General features: G+C 55.5%; 2 protein-coding genes across 2 annotated transcripts; both read right to left on the reverse strand.

Moving 5' to 3' along the window:
- Positions 1-742: 742 nt before the first annotated feature.
- SOCS1 (suppressor of cytokine signaling 1) lies at positions 743-2564 on the reverse strand. The gene is made up of 2 exons (XM_061401137.1): positions 2480-2564; positions 743-1905 (listed from the first exon to the last, which is right to left on the reverse strand). The coding sequence occupies exon 2, from the start codon at positions 1853-1855 to the stop codon at positions 1190-1192; it is 666 nt and encodes a 221-aa protein (XP_061257121.1). The 5' UTR covers positions 1856-1905; positions 2480-2564; the 3' UTR covers positions 743-1189.
- A 12108-nt stretch (positions 2565-14672) lies between these two features.
- Positions 14673-16235, reverse strand: TNP2 (transition protein 2). Its single transcript, XM_061401136.1, has 2 exons — positions 15760-16235; positions 14673-14845 (listed from the first exon to the last, which is right to left on the reverse strand). Exons 1-2 carry the CDS (start codon positions 16139-16141, stop codon positions 14829-14831), a joined length of 399 nt encoding a protein of 132 aa, XP_061257120.1. The 5' UTR covers positions 16142-16235; the 3' UTR covers positions 14673-14828.
- Positions 16236-18371: the final 2136 nt, after the last annotated feature.

Below are 18371 nucleotides of genomic sequence, written 5' to 3' on the forward strand. Positions count from 1 at the left end.
CATTTTAGAGGCAGTCACTGAGGCCCCTAGAGGCAAAGGGAATTGCCCAGAGCTGCCAACAGGGCCCTCCTGCCACCACAGACCACAGAGTGTCTTCTGGTTCCAAGTTGCGTGTTCACCAAAAAGTACACGAGACAAGACAGGGCGGGAAGAAGGAAGTTCAGACCTGACCCTGTTATCCCCATCCCATCTCAGTATCTCTGTCTCCCTAGATACAAGTTTCAGAATGTACCACTCCTCCTTCCAAAAACTCATCAACCCCCCCACCCCCACGCTCTTCCTGGAAGAAGCTGTGGTCACAGAATGAAAGAAGTTTCCCCTCTGTCATCCATTTCAAACAGATTTCTGGGAGGACGGCCAAAAAAAGGCCCAAGTGTCTTCTCTGACACCAGAATGACCACAGGCAAATTTACCCTGCCTTGGTTTTCTCTTCCATAAAATGGGGATAAGAGCCTTGCTTCATAGGGTAGTCTTTATAGATTAAGTAAATTTAAGCATATGTAAATAAAGTACAGATTAGGACCTGGCACACATTAAGTGCTCAGACACAAAGTGCCCTTTTACCAGACACACAATACCAAAACTAGACCAAGGGTTCCTCTCCCCCTGGGAGCTGAGGGTGAAGCCATGTGGGGTTCCCAGCCAAAGAACACCTTCAGCCACACCCACGTCAGTATTAGGAACCCGGACCCACTCATAACCGTGGAAAACCTTTGACCAAAGCACACGCTCTAGAAACCTTTTCTTTTTTTTTTTCTTAAAAAAAAAAAACTTTCATAATAAAGTTTATTACCTAAACTGGTGGTAAAAAATATAAAATAGGATTCTGCACAGCAGAAAAATAAAGCCAGAGACCCTCCCCAACCCCTGGTTTGTGCAAAGATACTGAGTATATGTAAACATGAAGAGGTAGGAGGTACGAGTTCAGGCCCTGGTCCCAGGTACAGTTTTAAGTTAAGCTGCTACGACAACCAGGGGGACCCAGAGGGAGCACCAGGAGGGGGCACCCCTCAAGAGGTGGGGAGGGGTCTGCGGCCTGGTCTCCAGCCCAGGGCAGGAGGCGCCTCGCCCCCTACGCCCGCTCCCTCCAACCCAGGTGGGGAGGGCACCCACATGGTCCAGGAAAATAATAATTAATAATAGAAAATAGTAAGAGGGCGCCCCAGTTAATGCTGCGGTGTGCGGCCGGTCAGATCTGGAAGGGGAAGGAGCTCAGGTAGTCGCGGAGGACAGGGTTGAGGGGGATGCGCGCCAGGTTCTCGCGGCCCACGGTGGCCACGATGCGCTGGCGGCACAGCTCCTGCAGCGGCCGCACGCGGCGCTGGCGCAGCGGGGCCCCCAGCATGCGGCGCGGCGCCGCCACGTAGTGCTCCAGCAGCTCGAAGAGGCAGTCGAAGCTCTCGCGGCTGCCGTCCAGGTGGAAGCGGCCGGCCTGGAAGTGCACGCGGATGCTCGTGGGGCCCGAGGCCATCTTCACGCTGAGGGCGAAGAAGCAGTTCCTCTGTCGGCTGTCGCGCACCAGGAAGGTGCCCACGGGCTCGGCGCGCAGCCGCTCGTGCGCTCCGTGCACGCTCAGGGGCCCCCAGTAGAAGCCGCAGGCGTCGAGGAGCGCGCTGGCTCGGGTGATGCGCCGGTACTCGGCGTGCGAGCGGAACGTGCGGAAGTGCGTATCGCCCGGGGCCGGGGCTGGAGCCGGGGCTGCGGCCGCCGGGCAGGGCCGCAGGCGCGCCGGGGCCGCGGACGAGGGCGAGGAGGTGGAAGAGGAGGAGGAGGAGGAAGAAGACTCTGGCCGCCGTCTGGGCTCTGCTGCCGTGGAGATTGCATTGTCGGCTGCCACCTGGTTGTGTGCTACCATCCTACACGCGGGGCCGGCCGGAGGGGTGGGCCATAGCGTCCGGGGGTGCGCTGATGGGGGAGACAGGCAGTGAGCAGAGTCCGGGTGCGACTGGGCAGGTGAGGGCCCGCGAGGCAGCTCGGGAGGGGCGGGGCCCTGGGCTGAGCCGCTCCTAAAGGGCCGAGGGCTCAAGCCCGCGTCAGCGCGGCCCTTTGGGCCTCAGTGGACTCATCTAGAAAATGGGCTTGCCGCCCGCGGCGCCCTTGCTGGCGGGTAGGAGCTCGGCGGCGCGCTGTGCCGCCTCCGAGTCCGAGTCCGAGTCCGAGAAGGGGGCGTGGAGAGAGGCGCCGAGCAGAAGCCTGCCCCGGACTCGGGCCACCGGGTCCTCGGCTCACCGCCCCGCGGCTGCCGCCTGCCGGTCAGGGCGGGAATGGGCGCCTCGTCCGGGCGATTCAGGCAGAAAAGCAGAAGAAAAGCGGCGCTGCGGGTAACCCAAGCCCGGGGTCCGCCAGGCTGGGGCCCGCAGGGGCCAGGGGCGTGGCGGACGCGACCCCACCACGCAGCCCCCGAGGCCGCCCCGGCCCCAGGCGGTCCCGTGCGTTCCCCCCCTCTCCCTCTAGCTTCGTCGCCCAACGTCCGTCTCACCTGGCGGCGGGGCGCGGGGCGCCGCGGGAGGGGCGGCGGGGGTCTCCGGGGCGGCTCTCGCGCATGCTCCGGGGCCGGGAGCCGTGCAGCTGCCACGGCCGCAGCTCTCTCTGCTGCGCGCCCGCCCCTGCACCAGTCTTTTAAACCGGCTTGGAGGCGTAGGGTTTGCGAGGCCCCGCCCCTGAAGGCTCCGCCCCCTCCAGGCCCGCCCTTCCGCGCCACTTTCGGTTTCTTTTTCTGCGCACCGCGGAGGCCGGCGCCGCTCGACTTGTCCCACAAATCCGGGACCCCTCCCCGGGGAGGTCCCCCAGCCCTGACCTAGCCTCGCACCTGTCCTAGGACCCGTCTGTCAAGGTCTCTAGCACTGCCCTTGAACCTCCGGGGCACTCTCAGCACCCCCCTTTTCGGACCTGGCGGCCCTCCGGTACCCCCACTGCCTTCGGTCGCACGTTTCTTCAGGCAAGCCCATTAGGATACTCCGGACTGGCCCTGACACACCAGTCACCTCCGCCAGGTGTCTCAGCACCTATCTCTGGTAGATCTGTGTCCTCTACTCTGGAGCCGGACACCTCCACCCTATCCCGGGCCTCACCTGGGACCCCTGGGGACTGCTGCCTCCATCGCCCTGCCCCCCTAGTCCCGGCGCCTCTAGATAGCCACCTCCGCCTCCCTCGCTGCCTATCTCTGTCCCTGATGTTGGCTTGGGGTTCCCAGGAAGCGGCGGGTTGACCACAGGCTTCGGAGGAACCCTTTGGCGGCGCGGGAGGGGTACCTCGACTGCGAGCCCAGTTCCTTGGAAACCGGGTGGGGCCTGGCAAGGTCCCCGGCGGCCCTGGCCTGCCTTTTCTCCTACCAGACAGCTGGAGAAACTGAGGCCCGGTGACCGGCAGAGAGGGAGGTCCAAACGAGGACACCCTGCTCGCTTTTATTTTGGGGAGAGGAGGGAGCAGCTGGGCACCTCTAAATGCACTTTGGAGACCAGGGAAAAGAGAGTTCATTTTCAGATGTGATCATTCCAGAAGCCTACTCTGAGCTTTCCTGGCCAGCCCCTCCTCTTCCTCCCTCCTCTCTTTTACAGATCCCACCCCCCCCACCCCACCCCCCCCACCCCCCCGCCCCCAACTGCTCCCTCCCCACACTCATACCTCGGGTCTTGGAATGATGGGGTACCCGCTACAGTTTGTACATTTGTGTATGATGCTGTCTGTCATAGAAGGGCATGGAGTAGGTGCCTGGCTAGTACATGTACTTTTGAATGAAAGAAAGAACAAATGAGCTTGGGGGCCGGCTGGTGGGTGGTGAGTCTCACAGCCTGGAGGGGTCAGGAGGAGTAGCTAGGCTTCGCAGGGTCCTGCTCAACACTGGCACACACTGCCCTCTACAGGCAACTCTCAGGCCGCAGCCCAGCTTTGCTGCTTGGCTCCAAGGCCCGGCGCCGGGTCCTCCTGCCAGCCTCCCTGGCGCTTTCCTGCCCTGGCCCCAGGCAGAGCCCAGGACTCCCGTGTTTCCTCGTGAAGACAAGAGGATGGCCCAGAACCCGCCTTGTGTAGGATCCCACTGTCTCCCGGAATCCGTGTTGGCAGCAGCTGATGTTGGTTGTTGATGTGGTCGTCCTGGGTCGTGTGTATGTGTGTGTGTGTGTGTGTGTGCAAGGACATGAGAAGATGCATAGCCATGCCTGTGCCAGGGTTCAGGTGCTGTGGTCATTCCGGAGCACCTGCGGGGGGCTGCCTTGTGGTGGGTGACAGCACAAAGCAGTGGTTAAAAGCTGGGCTTTGGACGCAGTCTGCCTAGTTTCCAATTCTAATTTTGCAACTTTCTGTCCCTCTGACCTTGGACGAGTAATTAACTCCCTTGCCTGGTTTCCTCATCTCTGAAGGGGGTAATAACATCTCCCTCATAGTGTGGGGATTAAAAGAGTGATTAGGGGTCACGTGCTTACACCAGTCCCTGGTGCGTCAGAGGCATTCAGTAGGTGTTTGCTTTCGCTGCTGTTGTTCATCGGCGGCCGTCAGCAGCAATGAGAGCATGTTGGAGCTCATGGCTTCATGTTAGAAGTCCTGGTGCGAGGAAAGCAGGCCATAGACAGCATGAGTGGAGTGAAAGGAGAGCGTTACACGGGGGGTTAACCAGGCCCCTGGCTGCTGGCAGTGGGGAGACACAGCACTTCCTTCTCACTCTAGCTGGAGGCGGGTGGTCCAGGCCCAGAGAAGGCAGCCAGGCTGGGCTGGCTCCTGCGTGACTTGTCTTCCTGCCAGCATGTCTCCTTGCCCAGAGCAGATCTATATCTGATGGCCCATATGCCCCCTACCACTCATTGACAGCCCAGATGGCTACTTTGAAGAGTTCCCTCTTATTCCTGAGCACTAGGACCGCCTCCTCTCGGCCCCTTACTTGTTCCCACATGCCCACCCATCCCCACGGAGCCCCCTTCTTCATTTCAGTTACTGTTACCTGTGACGTGTTAGGTTCTTCCCAACTGGCACTAGTGTTAAAGAACCCACCCGCCAGTGCAGGAGACATAAGAGATGTGGGTTCGATCTCTGGGTCAGGAAGGTCCCCTGGAGAAGGAAATGGCAACCCACTCCAGTATTCTTTCCTGGAGAATTCCATGGACAGAGGAGACTGGTGGGCTACAGTCCATGGGGTCGCAAAGAGTCAGATGTGACAGAGGCTACTTAGCATACACACACGTGATGAACTGGCCTAAACTGGCTGGGTAATAAATACTTCACAGTCCTTAGACCATTGGACTGACACCACGATCCAATCTGCCCATTTTACAGATAGAGAAACAGCGGGGAGTCACTCGCCCAGGGGCACACAACTCAGAAGGGGCAGGGCGGAGGTTCATATGCAGGAGCTCAGACCCTAAAGCTTTCACCCGTGTTTGCTGTGCTATAGATTTCCTTCCCACCTCCTCTCCCCACCCTCTATCCCAACCGGATTCTTGGTGGTCTCCAATCCTGGTCTGTCTTCTGGTAAAACAGTAGATACCAAGGAAATCAGAGGGATGCATTTGCATCCTAAGCCTGCCTGGGGAAGAGTGAGGACCATTCTGCTAACTTCCCTCTTGTTTGGAAGATTGGGGATGCTCCAGGTTTTGGCAGCCAAGCCTCCGTCTCCCCGTTTTTGGCTCTGGGCCCTTCTGAGTCTCAGTTTTCTTGCCTGTACGGTAGGTCTGGCCTCCTCCTCCCCCCGCCCCGCCCCAAGCAGATTCTGGTTGTGCAAGAGTGGTGAGGCAGGCACAAGTTGCCAAGCACACGTGGGTTCTCCTCACCACCAATGGTGACAGTTACTACTACTTTGGTTTCATTTTCTAAAGCCCTGAGTTCAAAATGAAACCAAATCCAGGTACCAAAGGGAAAAAGAAATACGCTGATTGACAAGCATCCATCTCCTGGGCTGTTCTCCATGGAGGGCTGGCCCTAGACTCGCAGGAAGCTGGGCCATGTGCCGTGGAGACCACAGACCAGCAACTTGCCCACGCTGGGCATCGTTGGCCCCAGCTGCAAAGCGGGCTTTGGAAATTTTATGCTTCACAGAGCAGCATGAAAGCACAGCCCAGAGCAAGGGGCCAGGCACAGAGAAGGTGCTTCTTAGCACAACCAACTTCTTGTCACGGGGCAGTCGGGGCAGCCCTGTGTCCACAGCTTGCTGGGCCACAGCAGACATGGGGGCTGGTTCTCCTCCCCCACCCTTGGCAGCCCTGGCAGGCGCAGAAGTGAGGGGCTTAGCCAGCAGCTGGGAGGAGTCAAGATCTTGGCCCCCGGAGCCCAGTTTTTCAGTTTCTGTTTCTAGTTTTGGCAAAGTCCTGCTGGGAAAAGTAACCCCTTCAGGTTGTGTAATCTTGAAACTGCCCTCTGCCCAGTGCTCCTCAGCCTTTCTTTACAACCAAGATTCCCATGGGAGTCTGTACCTCTGGGGGCCTCCAAGCAGTGGATTCTGGTTTCAATCTGTCACTTAATGAGCACGTAGTCTGGGACCAGCTTCACTTCTCTGTGGCTGGGTTTCCTCATCTGCTTGATAGGGGTAATGACATTTATTTCACCCATTCAGTGTTTACTCAACAGGTAGGACATGACTGAGCATTGAGCATACATACAGTTCAGTTCAGTCGCTCAGTCGTGTCCGACCTTTTCTGACCCCATGAATTGCAGCATGCCAGGCCTCCCTGTCCATCACCAACTCCCAGAGTTCACTCAAACTCATGTCCATCGAGTTGGTGATGCCAACCAGCCATTCATCCTTTATCGTCCCCTTCTTGTCTTGCCCCCAGTCCCTCCCAGCATCAGGGTCTTTTCCAATGAGTCAACTCTTCACATGAGGTGGCCAAAGTATTGAAGTTTCAGCTTCAGCAACAGCCCCTCCAATAAACACCTAGGACTGATCTCCTTTAGGATGGGCTGGTTGGATCTCCTTGCAGTCCCAAGGGACTCTCAAGAGTCTTCTCCAACACCACACTTCAAAAGCATCAATTCTTCGGCGCTCAGCTTTCTTCACAGTCCAACTCTCACATCCATACATGACCACTGGAAAAACCATAGCCTTGACTAGAAGGACCTTTGTTGGCAAAGTAATGTCTCTGCTTTTGAATATGCTATCTAGGTTGGTCATAACTTTCCTTCCAAGGAGCAAGCGTCTTTTAATTTCATGGCTGCAATCACCATCTGCAGTGATTTTGGAGCCCCCAAAAATAAAGTCTGACACTATTTCCCCATCTATTTGCCATGAAGTGATGGGACCAGATGCCATGATCTTAGTTTTCTGAATGTTGAGCTTTAAGCCAACTTTTTCACTTTCCTCTTTCACTTTCATCAAGACGCTCTTTAGTTCCTCTTCACTTTCTGCCATAAGGGTGGTATCATCTGCATATCTGAGGTTATTGATATTTCTCCCGGCAATCTTGATTCCAGCTTGTACTTCTTCCAGCCCAGCGTTTCTCATGATGTACTCTGCATAGAAGTTAAATAAGCAGGGTGACAATATGCAGCCTTGCTGTACTCCTTTTCCTATTTGGAACCAGTCTGTTCCATGTCCAGTTCTAACTGTTGCTTCCTGACCTGCATATAGGTTTCTCAAGAGGCAGGTCAGGTGGTCTGGTATTCCCATCTCTTTCAGAATTTTCCACAGTTTATTGTGGTCCACACAGTCAAAGGTTTTGGCATAGTTAATAAAGCAGAAATAGATGTTTTTTCTGGAACTCTCTTGCTTTTTCGATGATCCAGCAGATGTTGGCAATTTGATCTCTGGTTCCTCTGCCTTTTCTAAAACCAGCTTGAACACCTGGAAGTTCACGGTTCACGTACTGCTGAAGCCTGGCTTGCAAAATTTTGAGCATTACTTTACTATCGTGTGAAATGAGTGCAATTGTGCGGTACATACACAGTTATTGAGTGTCTATTATCTGCCAGGCACTGGGAACTCAGGGGTCTTCAAGCAGTCATAGGAGAAATAGGAAGTAAATTCATTAGATCAATTTAGATCATGGTAAGTGCTATGGGATAACAAACAGGGAAGAAAGAGCAACAGGGTTTTTGTGGAGTATGGGCAAGAGTGAGATAAAGCAGTCAGGGAAAGCCTCTTGGTTGGAGGTTGAAGTTGAGGCCTTTCTAAATAAGGGGTGATAAGGATTCCAGGTACAACAGCCAGTGCAAAGGGCCTGCGGTGGGAGTGATAGGCGGGGTTGAGGATCAAAAAGGAGACACGTGTCATGCAAGGTGGTGAGGTATAGAGGTTGACAGGTCCAGTTCATGGTGCAGGCTTTGTGGGGACATGGGAAGTGTTTAGATTTCACCCAGACTGCAGGAGACATTTCTTCCAGCCCAGGAGATGCTACAGGATTGGGCATGGAAAGAATCCTCTGGCTACTGACTTTCTGGACTGCTGAGATAGTAGCCACAGTGATGTATAGTGTGGGGGCTTGGGACACACCTCACAACTGTCCCTGACCACCCCCCCCCAAGGATGTAACCACACTAGCCCCCAAAATGGGTACAAAGACAATCCTAAAGGGAAGCCAGGACACGTGTGCGTTGTAGTAGAGAGCCCTGCTTGAGGAGCCTGAGACCTGAGTCCTGGGGTCAGCCCTCACTCCCCAGGGACCCAGGAAGAGGAGGCATCATTTGCTCAGCCGGCTGTGGTCCAGGTGACAGTCTGGGCATATTGTCTTATTCACACCCCCCCACACACATACCCCTTGGCTTCCCTAGTGGTTCAGCAGTGAAGAATCTGCCTGCAACGCAGATCCGGGTAGACACGGGTTTAATCCCTGGGTTGGGAAGATCCCCTGGAGAAGGAAATAGTAACCCATGCCAGTATTCTTGCCCAGGAAATCCCACGGACAGAGGAGCCTGGCGGGGCTACAGTCCACGGGGTCACAAAGAGTTGGACATGACTGAGCACACATGCACGCACGTGGTTCTGTGAGGTGGAAATTATGTTGCCATTTCCCAGATGAGAAAATTGCTCCTCAAAGAGCTGGTGAAACGTGGCGAGAGTGTCTTGGAGAACCTGGGGCTTGGCCTCCGTCCACAGAGCCTGCCGCGTGACGTGAGGTAGAACCCAGTCCTGGCTGATCCCGACGGCAGGAGATCACACAGGAACACACTTTCCGTGGAGGGGAGGGGACGCTCGAGCCCAAGGAGAGGGCGCTCGTCGAGCAGGAGAGGGGTCATGGCCTGAGCTGGTGGCTGGACTCCAGGTCCTGGGGAGACCTGGTAGGAACATTCCAGCAGGCCCTTGATCTCCATGTGACGGGTGAAACAGGAGAGATGAGGTCAGAGATTATGCGGAATATCCAGTATTAGCCAGCTTTCAGAATGCTGGTACCGTGTTCATAGCTGGAAAAAAGGAGGGCCTGGGAAGAGGACTTCTGAGAGCCCTGGCTGTGACACAGCAGGTCGCAGTCCCAGCTCCCCTCCCCCCGCCCCTCGCTCCCACTCTCCCTGTGACTTCAGGCAAGTTGCCTGTCGCAAAGCCCAAGCCTGACAGGCCCAGTGCCTTTTCATCAGTAAATCTCCCAGGACCTCACTCCAAGCTGATTTATTCTGTTTTTCCCACCATTCTAACAGGCCCATCTGGTTCCCACCCTACCCCATCTCATAAGTGGCAAAGTAGGTATCACGAGCTGACGACAAGAACAACGGCAGTCACCTCTGGCAGCTGGCATAGAGGGGAAATAAGAATTTTCAGAAGCTGTGCCACTAGACACAAGGGCTGACTGTCACAGGTTGGGGACCTTGGGGGTGGGGGCAAGCGCCTCCTCAGCTCTAAGCCACGCACCGTGAGAAAGCCGTGGGGTGGGGCAGGCGCCGTGACCAGGGGCTCACCGCGTCCCAGTTCCCTCGCTTAAGGCCTGTTGCTTCAGGACACAGGCCAGCAGCAGATTTGTGGTGTGGGAAGCCCAGTGTCTGCTGGCTCCAGAAAAGGTCCCTGGCCAAGCCAGCAGGGCTGAGCAGGCTCTGGGAGGAGGCGAACTTGCCCCAAATTTATTTATTTATTTATTTGGGCTTCCCAGGTGGCTCAGCGGTAAAGAATCCACCTGCAATGCAAGAGACGTGGGAGACAGGCCTTCGATCACTGGGTCGGGAAGATCCTTTGGGGAAGGGCATAACAACCCACTCCAGTGTTCTTGCCTGGAGAATCCCATGGACAGAGGAGCCTGGAGGGCTACTGTCCTTGGGGTCACAAAGAGTCAGACACGACTGAGTGGCTGAGCACATTTACTTGCTTATGGTTCATAGGGTACTCCCTGGTTGCTGTGAGCAGGCTTCTCGTTGCGGTGACTTCTTTTGTTGCGGAGCCTGGGCTCTAGGCGAGCAGGCTTCAGTAGTTGCAGTGCACGGGCTCAGGAGTTCCGGTTCACGGGCTCTGGAGCACAGGCTCAGTAGCTGTGGCGCACAGGCTTAACTGCTCCTCAGCTGTGGGATCCTCCCAGACCAGGGATCAAACCCGTGTCCCCTGCATTGGTAGGCGGATTCTTAGCCACTGGACCACCAGGGAAGTCCCTTGACCCAAATTTTAAAGAGCAAGCGAAACTCAGCCCAAGGAGAAGCAGGCAGAGCACTTCTGGCAGAGCATGGCGGTCAGTAGAGGCCTGGAGGCCGCAGCTTGAGGACCCGCGTGGCAGGTGGTGGCAGACGAGGCTCCGGGAAGCGGAGGGGCACCGGTGCCACCTGCACGGTTTACAGGCAGAGGCTCGACTGGGGACAGCGGTGGGCGGCCAGCGTTGGCCTCTCTGTGCCCCGGGGCGGTGAGTCCCTCTGGGAAGGGGCTCCTGGATCCTCTCGCCTGGACCAGCAGGCCCAGAATGGACGAGCGCTGTCAAGAAAAGTTAACAGCACTTTGCAGACACAGAGTTTACATTCAGCATTCCTGCGTTATCTCTTTCCAGAGTCGACAGAGCTTTGCTGAGTGCTTGTTACATGCTCCCCTGATGCTCCTTCCTTTTCTCCCTAATTTACTTTTTCGTGTTTTTGTAGAAAACAAAGCATCTCCCTTCCCCCCAACGCATCCCCAGGCACCCACTTAGTCTGTGTCCTTCCACATCTTGTCTAAGCACTTACATACCTGCTTTTTCCCGCACAAAAGTACAGGGCTGCTTTGTGTGGAATTTTGCCCTCCCCCAGTGGTGTTTCCTTCTCCATCTTGCCCTTTCACCCAGCAGCATGTCGTGGCAGTCTGGAGGGATTGCACCGAGGTCAACCCCGTACTTTTAAAAACTGCACGATAGTCCTCAGTGAACCTCCGTGTTCACTTAGCCCTCCTGTGGGTCCTGTAGCAGTTTTTTGCTCTTGCAAGCCACGAGGCCCTGAACTCTGGCACATGTGTGTGAGAAACGCTTTACACACTTCTCATAGACACCGCCCAGTCGCCTGCCAACCTGCGTGTGCACGTCTGCCCTCCAGGCGACTGCATTCAATCATATCTACTTGGCTGGGCCCTCTCAGTACCTGGCTAGTATCATCCAGCCTTTTCTGGTTTTGCCTATTCAGCAGGTATACAAGTAGCATCTCACTGTCTTTCCTGTGTCCGTCCAGTATTTGCTGGGCACCTAACGCGTGCCCAGGCCCCATGCTGGTACAGGGGTTCAGCAATCAAGAACAGCACGGCGCCTTGGCCCGCTTTACAGGGTGAAAGAAAGCACGCTGTTGGGCCCTCAGTCGTGTCCGACTCTCTGTGACCCCGTGGACTGTAGCCCACCAGGCTCCTCTGTCCATGGGATTTTCCAGGCAAGAATACCGGGCTGGGTTGCCGTTCTCTCTTCCAGGGGATCTTCCTGACTCAGGGACCAAACCCGGGCCTCCCGCATTGCAGGCAGAGTCTTTACTGCTTGAACCAAGGCTCAGAGAGGCGAAGAGGCAGTCCTGGGGTCACCCAGTGAGGGAAGAGAGGGGCCGAATCTCCAGAGCTTGAGGTACTCTTTCCTCCTGAATTGTACCTCTAATAGGCATCTCAGCACTACAGAGGGCCTGTACCCTCTTCCCTGGCTGTCCCCCCTCCACCCCTAGGACTGTTGGGTCCTCTTAGAAGGGTGCTCCCCAGGCAGCTGAGCGAGCAGCCCCACCACAGGCAGGGCTGTTTCTGTTCCCCAGACCTAACTTCACCCCAACATCCCAACACGGGCAGAACGTGCCAGGCCCCTCAGTGGCTGGAGTTAGCATCTACTTCTCTCTGTTTCCTGAATTTGGGTTTCCAGCAGGCCTGCCGCCAGACTACTGCCGCCGCCACCCCAAACCAAGTAAGCCAAAGAATGAATCTGTGGTTTGATTTTGCTCCTGTTGTCACTGTGTGTCTGACTGCGGGAGGGTAGCTGTGCGCCTGCAAGTGCTTGCTTGTGTTTCATTGTGTGGGAGGGGAGGCGTGTGAGAACCTGTGTGTGTGTGTGGAGAAGGGGACGTGCGTTTGGGAGTCCGCACGTGAACCTCGGGCTCTGCGTCTGAGTGGGTTTGAATGGCAGTTTCTTTATATATGTGACTGGGTGTCTGTGTTACTGAGGCACTTCTTTCTGAGTGTTGGTTTCAGGGAATGTGGGGTCAGAATGGGTCCGTAAAGCACAGTTGTGACCCAGTCTGTCTGCTTCCCAGTTCACTTCTATTACAGAGTTGATGTTCTCTGCAGTAGAGCTCCTGCCTTCTGTGATCGTATCAGACAAGGACACTGTCCAGGGAATAGGGAAGTCCTCTGGTGAGTGGGTCTTAAAGTCCCTGACCTTATCCTCTGACCCTCTGTCTCCACCTCCTCCCTTAAAACTTGCTCTCTAGAAGCACTTCCCAACCGTTTCTGCACAGAGGTGTTTCAGTGACTATCATGGCTTTATTTGGCCTTACTTTTTGTTTGTTTGTGCTGGGTCTTTGTTGATACACAGGGCTTTCTCGAGCTATGGCGAGTGGGGGCTCCTCTGTAGTCGTGGTGCGCGAGGCTCCCACTGCAGTGGCTTTTCTTGCTGCAGAGCATGGGCTGTAGGGCCCGCGGACTTTGGTAGTTGTGGCTCACGGGCTTAGTTGCTCCATGACATGTGGAATCTTCCCAGACCAAGGATCAAACCCATGTCCCTGCCTTGGCAGACAGATCCTCAACCACTGGGCCACCACGGAAGTTCCAGACTTAGGTTTTTGAACAGGGAACCAGGAGTTTTGGGGCTTAGCAGGAATCTCTGATCTCAGAATTTCCCTCCAAGAGGAACGTCTCTGTTGCCACGCTTGGTCCAGGCTCTGCGCCCTCCCTCCTGGCCACACGCTGCCCACAGCGCTTCCTCTTGTCCCTTCAGTCCCCTGCCAGTCACTCTCCACACAGCATAGATGCTCGACCCTGTTGCTTGCCTGATTAAGACCTCCTGTGACTTAGCACACCAAATAAAATGTCCAGGTTCCCCACGGCCTGCAAACCCTGCATGGCCTGGCCCCCGCCTGGCGCTCCCACCCCCTGGCAGCCCCCCACACACCTGTGCCAGCCGCTCTAGCCTTTCGAATACCTCAGACTCCTTCCTTGCTCCCTCCAGGCTTGCACATGCTGTTCTCTCGGCCTGCAATGTGCTTTCCTCGGGTCCCCATTTCCTTGAACTCTGTCCCCACCCCCAGCCCCACCAGAGTTGCTCTGTTACACCCAGACCGGCTTCCTTGATTCTGCTTATTGTGACCAGCAAATGTTTCATATTTGGCTATGTCCAGCCTTAGTTGCGGCAGGTGGGATCTTTCCTTGCAGCACGTGGGCTCCAGAGTGTGCGGGCTCTGTACTTGCGGCACATGGGCTCTCTAGTTGTGGCCTGTGGGGATCAGTTCCCTGACCAGGGATTGAACCCACATCCCCTGCATTATTAAAAGGTGGATTCTTAACCACCGGAGCATCAGGGAGGTCCCGTGACTAGCAAATCTTGTGCTTGTACGTTTGTGTTCTTTCTGTGGACGCGTCTTGTGTTTCAGCCCAGCCCCTGAAAGCACTTTGCCCTTTATGTATTGAAACAAATGAGGCTCAGAGAGGTTGATCACCAACCCAAGGGAACACAGCAGGCAAACAAAATGAGCCAGGACTCAAACTCAGGATGCTCTGGACTGCAAAGCACATGTTCCTAACCCCCTTCCTGCCTGTCTCCTGCCATGGTCCTGGCCTGCTCACTCTGCGTGTGGATGACATGAACAGTGTGTGGGCTCGAGCATATCCCGTGTGTGAGTGTGCGTGTGCACTGCTGCTGCTGAGTCACTTCAGTCGTGTCCGACTCTGTGCGACCCCATAGACGGCAACCCACCAGGCTTTCCCAGTCCCTGGGATTCTCCAGGCAAGAACACTGGAGTGGGTTGCCATTTCTGTCTCCAATGCATGAAAGTGAAAAGTGAAAGGGAAGTCGCTCAGTTGTATCCGACTCTTGGCGACCCCATGGACTGCAGCCTACCAGGCTCCTCCATCCATGGGATTTTCCAGGCAAGAGTACTGGAGTGGGGTGCCACTGCCTTCTCCCGTGCATGAGCACATGGGAGCTATACGCGCTCCCGAGAGAGCATTGCCCATCTATGCCAAAGGCTTCTTGGTGTGTTTACCTTCCATTCATTTCTGCTCCACATGAGGACTGATACCTTACACTTTTATGAGATCCCATCCCAAGGCATGTCCCTCCTCCCTACCCAACCTCTTCCCTGCTTTGTACTTCCAACCAGGCCCCCCAAAACATGACACAGTTAATGAAACAACTCCAGGATAAGTCATCCAGTGTACAAGCTTTAATCAATGTTGCATAGAAATCACTGTAGTAACATGTTCCTGCAAAGTTTACTTCTTCCTTCTAGCATTCAACGTGTGATGGCGTTTCTTATCTGGATGAAACAGACACAGGAACAAACCGTGGGGTGTCATCTCAGTTGTACTTCCGTCCTAAGGGATAGAAATGGGAAAGGGAGCCTTTAATAACTGAGTGCTTCCTAAGGTCACTTAACCCTCTCCTTTGGGTTTTTGGATGCTCGTGTGTAATCAGATATGGGGCATGGCTAGAACTGACACAATCATCAGGGTCTTTTTGACTTGGGAATCCATCCATTTATCATGCACCCGTGAATTCAACCCAGTCCAACATTCATTTCATTCTTTAAACCACGTCCAGGCTACACATCCAGTCCACCAATCCCACTGTCTTTCTTTCGTTCATTGGTCCAGTTAGTCCATTCAGCCAGCTTGCCGTCCAGTCAGTTCATCTATCAGTTCATTTATCCATCCACCAACCTGATCCTCCACCCACCTAGACCACCATTATTTAACCAATTCATATCCTCTCAATAGTCATGCCTCCAGATATCCAATTGTGTTCAAACCCTTATCTACTCAGCCATCTGCCCAGCCAACCAATTCATTCACCCTCCCAATGCATCAGCCCAATCTAGAAATCTAATCACATCCCTTCTGATTCTCAGTCACTTAATGGATTCATTCCTTCCCCTCATCCTTCTTACCCATCCACTCAAGCAACCATCTAACTCTTCTCCCCATTCCCTATCTAACAGGCCTCCTAATTATTCATCTACCCAGCCTTATTCACCTCTCCATGCTTCCACCTAGCTAATCTGCCGTTGGTCCATCCTTCCAATCAACCCATCCAATTAAAGAGCTATTCCATCAATGCATCATGTATATACAACTGTCATAGTTCCCTCTCCCTCTTAACCCTTGCCTGTGGGTCCTCTGTGCTCTGACTTGGCGGAGGCAGCCTTCACCTCACCGCCTCTACAGCCCCGCTGGGCTGCGCCGCCCTTCTCTGGGGGAGTCCTGTGAAAGGCCACCGGCTTGACAGGTACCTGAGCTCTGCCTCTTTCTTTTGTACACCTGCTTGCTCCTCTTGACCTGCTTCCTCTTGATCACCTTTCCCTCCAAGTTCTTTCTGTTCTTGGAGTGGCTGCAAGAGTGGGTGACGGGCCGCGAGGGACACTGGTGGGAGTGCATGGTGTGTCTGTGGCGCCTCAGAGGAGGGCTGGGGCCTGGGCTCTGGCCCTGGCGGCCAGCGGGGCTGCGGTGGCTCCTCGGGCGCCGGCTGGAGCTGCGGCTGCGGCAGCTGCGGCTGCGGCTGCGGCTCTGGCAGTGCTGGCTGCAGCTGCAGTGGTGGCAGGCGTGGCTTTGGGGCCGAGAGTTGCTGTGGGGCTGGGCGTGGGTGTTGGGAAGGCTCTGTGTCTTGGTGTCCATGGGTGGGGGGCGGCCTCGCTTAGAGGGGCAGGGGCCGCCGCCTCCTCCTCCTCTTCTGGCAGACCCAGCTTCACAGAGGCCCTGGCAGCCCCTGGTTATATAGTTGGGCCCGATTGTGATGGCACCGGCCACAGGGGGGTATGTAACAGATGTGGCCCAACGGGGAACAAAGCCCTCTGCCCTCATCCTAACACGCAGGGTGGGGCAGCTTTCAAAGGGCGTGTCTGTGGGTTGAGAGCAGCCCCTCAGGTCGGGTGGAGCTGGGCCCACACCTGGGCCTGCTGCTGCTTTTCCTTCTGATCTCTTCCCCCCGGGCATCCGCCTCTCTAGTCCCAGTCTCCCTGCTTTTGTGGAACGGGGCATAGAACACCTGCCCCTTCCTTGGGGCCAGCCCGCAGTAAGAACTCAATAAACGTGTCCGAGCATGCCCAGTCTTGTTCTGGCTCCACGCAGGCAGGCTGGAATCCAGGAGCACAGCCCTGACCCCAGTAGAGTGGGGATGGGTGGGTGGTCAGTAAGGCAGATGACCGCTGCCGGGGTGGGTGCGCGTTGAGCCATGGGATGACTTAATCAGGTGGAGGGTAAGAGTGACCAAAGATGTGAATGTATGGCAGAAACCAACACAATACTGTAAAGGGGTTATCCTTCAGTTAAAAATAAACTAATTAATAAATGAATAAAACGAACAAACAAAAAAAGTAACCAAAGGGACCCACGGTGGTCCTGGGGCCTGCCTGACAAGCCTGCCTCCCTAGCAGGATTTATAGCTGGGAAATCCAGAGTCGGGTTCAAAGCCCACTCTGTTCTGATATCCTGTCTTGGGTCAGTTGTTTTGAGGCCTGGTTTCCCTGTTGGACAAAGGGCTGTCACCCCTTCCTTCCTGGCATTCTTGTGAGCCTGAGACGCCCGTCAAACCTCAGGAGGCGCTTGAAAACCGGTCTCCTGCCTCCCGCCTGCCGCCTCCGCTCCCCTCCCCCACTGCTAGCACGGCCCCAGTGTGCACCCCTGCTCTGACCTCCTAGCCCCTGGGGAAGAAAGCCCACCCCGTGCGTGCGTGTGCACACGGCCTGGTCAGAGCTCCTTCATCCCTTTCTCTCCACAGCCATCCATGCCTCCCCCGCCTCGGTCAACGCTTGGTCTCAGCTCTTGGCCCTCAACCCTCCCTATAGCTCAACCTCGGGAGACTCCCTCCATCTCCACCTCCCCTCCCTCTAGCAGAACCCCCAGCCTACGTCTGTTGCTCACGCACAGCTTTGCTATCATCTGCTTTTATTGTAGTTTATTTCTTCATAAATGTGTCAGATCACATGGTGAAAATCACCCTCCTTTAGGGAACACTTCCGATATGGCTGGGCTCTGCCCCCACCTCTTCTAGGTGGCTTTGTCTCTGAGTCTTAGTGACCTTTGGACTGGGCTGAACAGAGTCCCCCAAAGGATGTGTCCACGTCCCAATCCCTGGAAGCTGTCAATGTCACTGTATTTGGAAAAGCCTCTTTGCAGATGTAATTAAGGATATTCAGAGCATCCTGAATTATCCAAGTGCACCCTAAATCCAAAGGCCAATGTCTTTATAAGAAAGCGAAGAGAAGGATCAGGGAGAAGGGGCCCCAGGAAGGCAGAGGCCCAGACTAGAGCCATGCAGCCATGAGCCATGGGGACCCCGTAGGCTGGACAAGGAGAGGGAGGCTGCCCTGGGGCCGCCGGGGCCTGTGGCCCAGAGAACTTGATTTCAGACTTCTGGCCTCTGGAAGGTGAAAGGATATATTATAAGCTGCCAGGTTTTTGATCACTTGTTACAGCAGCCCTGGGGAACTAATATTACAGTTTGCAAAGCAGAAGCGGGCTCAGAGAGGTTGAATGACCAGCCCGGAGCCCCACAGCTAGTCAGTGGCAGAGCCAGGATTCGGACTCAGGCTTGGCCGCCTCCAGTCCACCCTCGTGGTCACTGAGGCCTCCGCGGGGATGAAGGGGGCTCGAGTGGCCCTCTTCTAAGCCGCTGCCTTGTGTGGGCTCAGGGCTGGCTGGGGACCACGCTGTGAAGACTCTGTGTAGGTGTCCCGTACCTCTCCGCCCCCCTCCCCCTACTCTTCCACTCTGCCCACTTCCCCACCCTAGAGTGCCTGGTGGGACAGAGTGAAGTGAAAGTCACTCAGTCATGTCCAACTCTTTGCGACCCCCGTGGTCTATACAGTCCATGGGATTCTCCAGGCCAGAATACTGGAGTGGGTAG

The sequence above is a fragment of the Bos javanicus genome, chromosome 25, assembly GCF_032452875.1.
Source record: "Bos javanicus breed banteng chromosome 25, ARS-OSU_banteng_1.0, whole genome shotgun sequence".
NCBI lineage: Eukaryota > Metazoa > Chordata > Mammalia > Artiodactyla > Bovidae > Bos > Bos javanicus.

Coding starts and splice junctions, on each gene's coding strand:
- SOCS1 (XM_061401137.1), bottom strand. CDS start 1,855: ATGGTAGCACACAACCAGGTGGCAGCCGACAATGCAATCTCCACGGCA.
- TNP2 (XM_061401136.1), bottom strand. CDS start 16,141: ATGGACACCAAGACACAGAGCCTTCCCAACACCCACGCCCAGCCCCAC.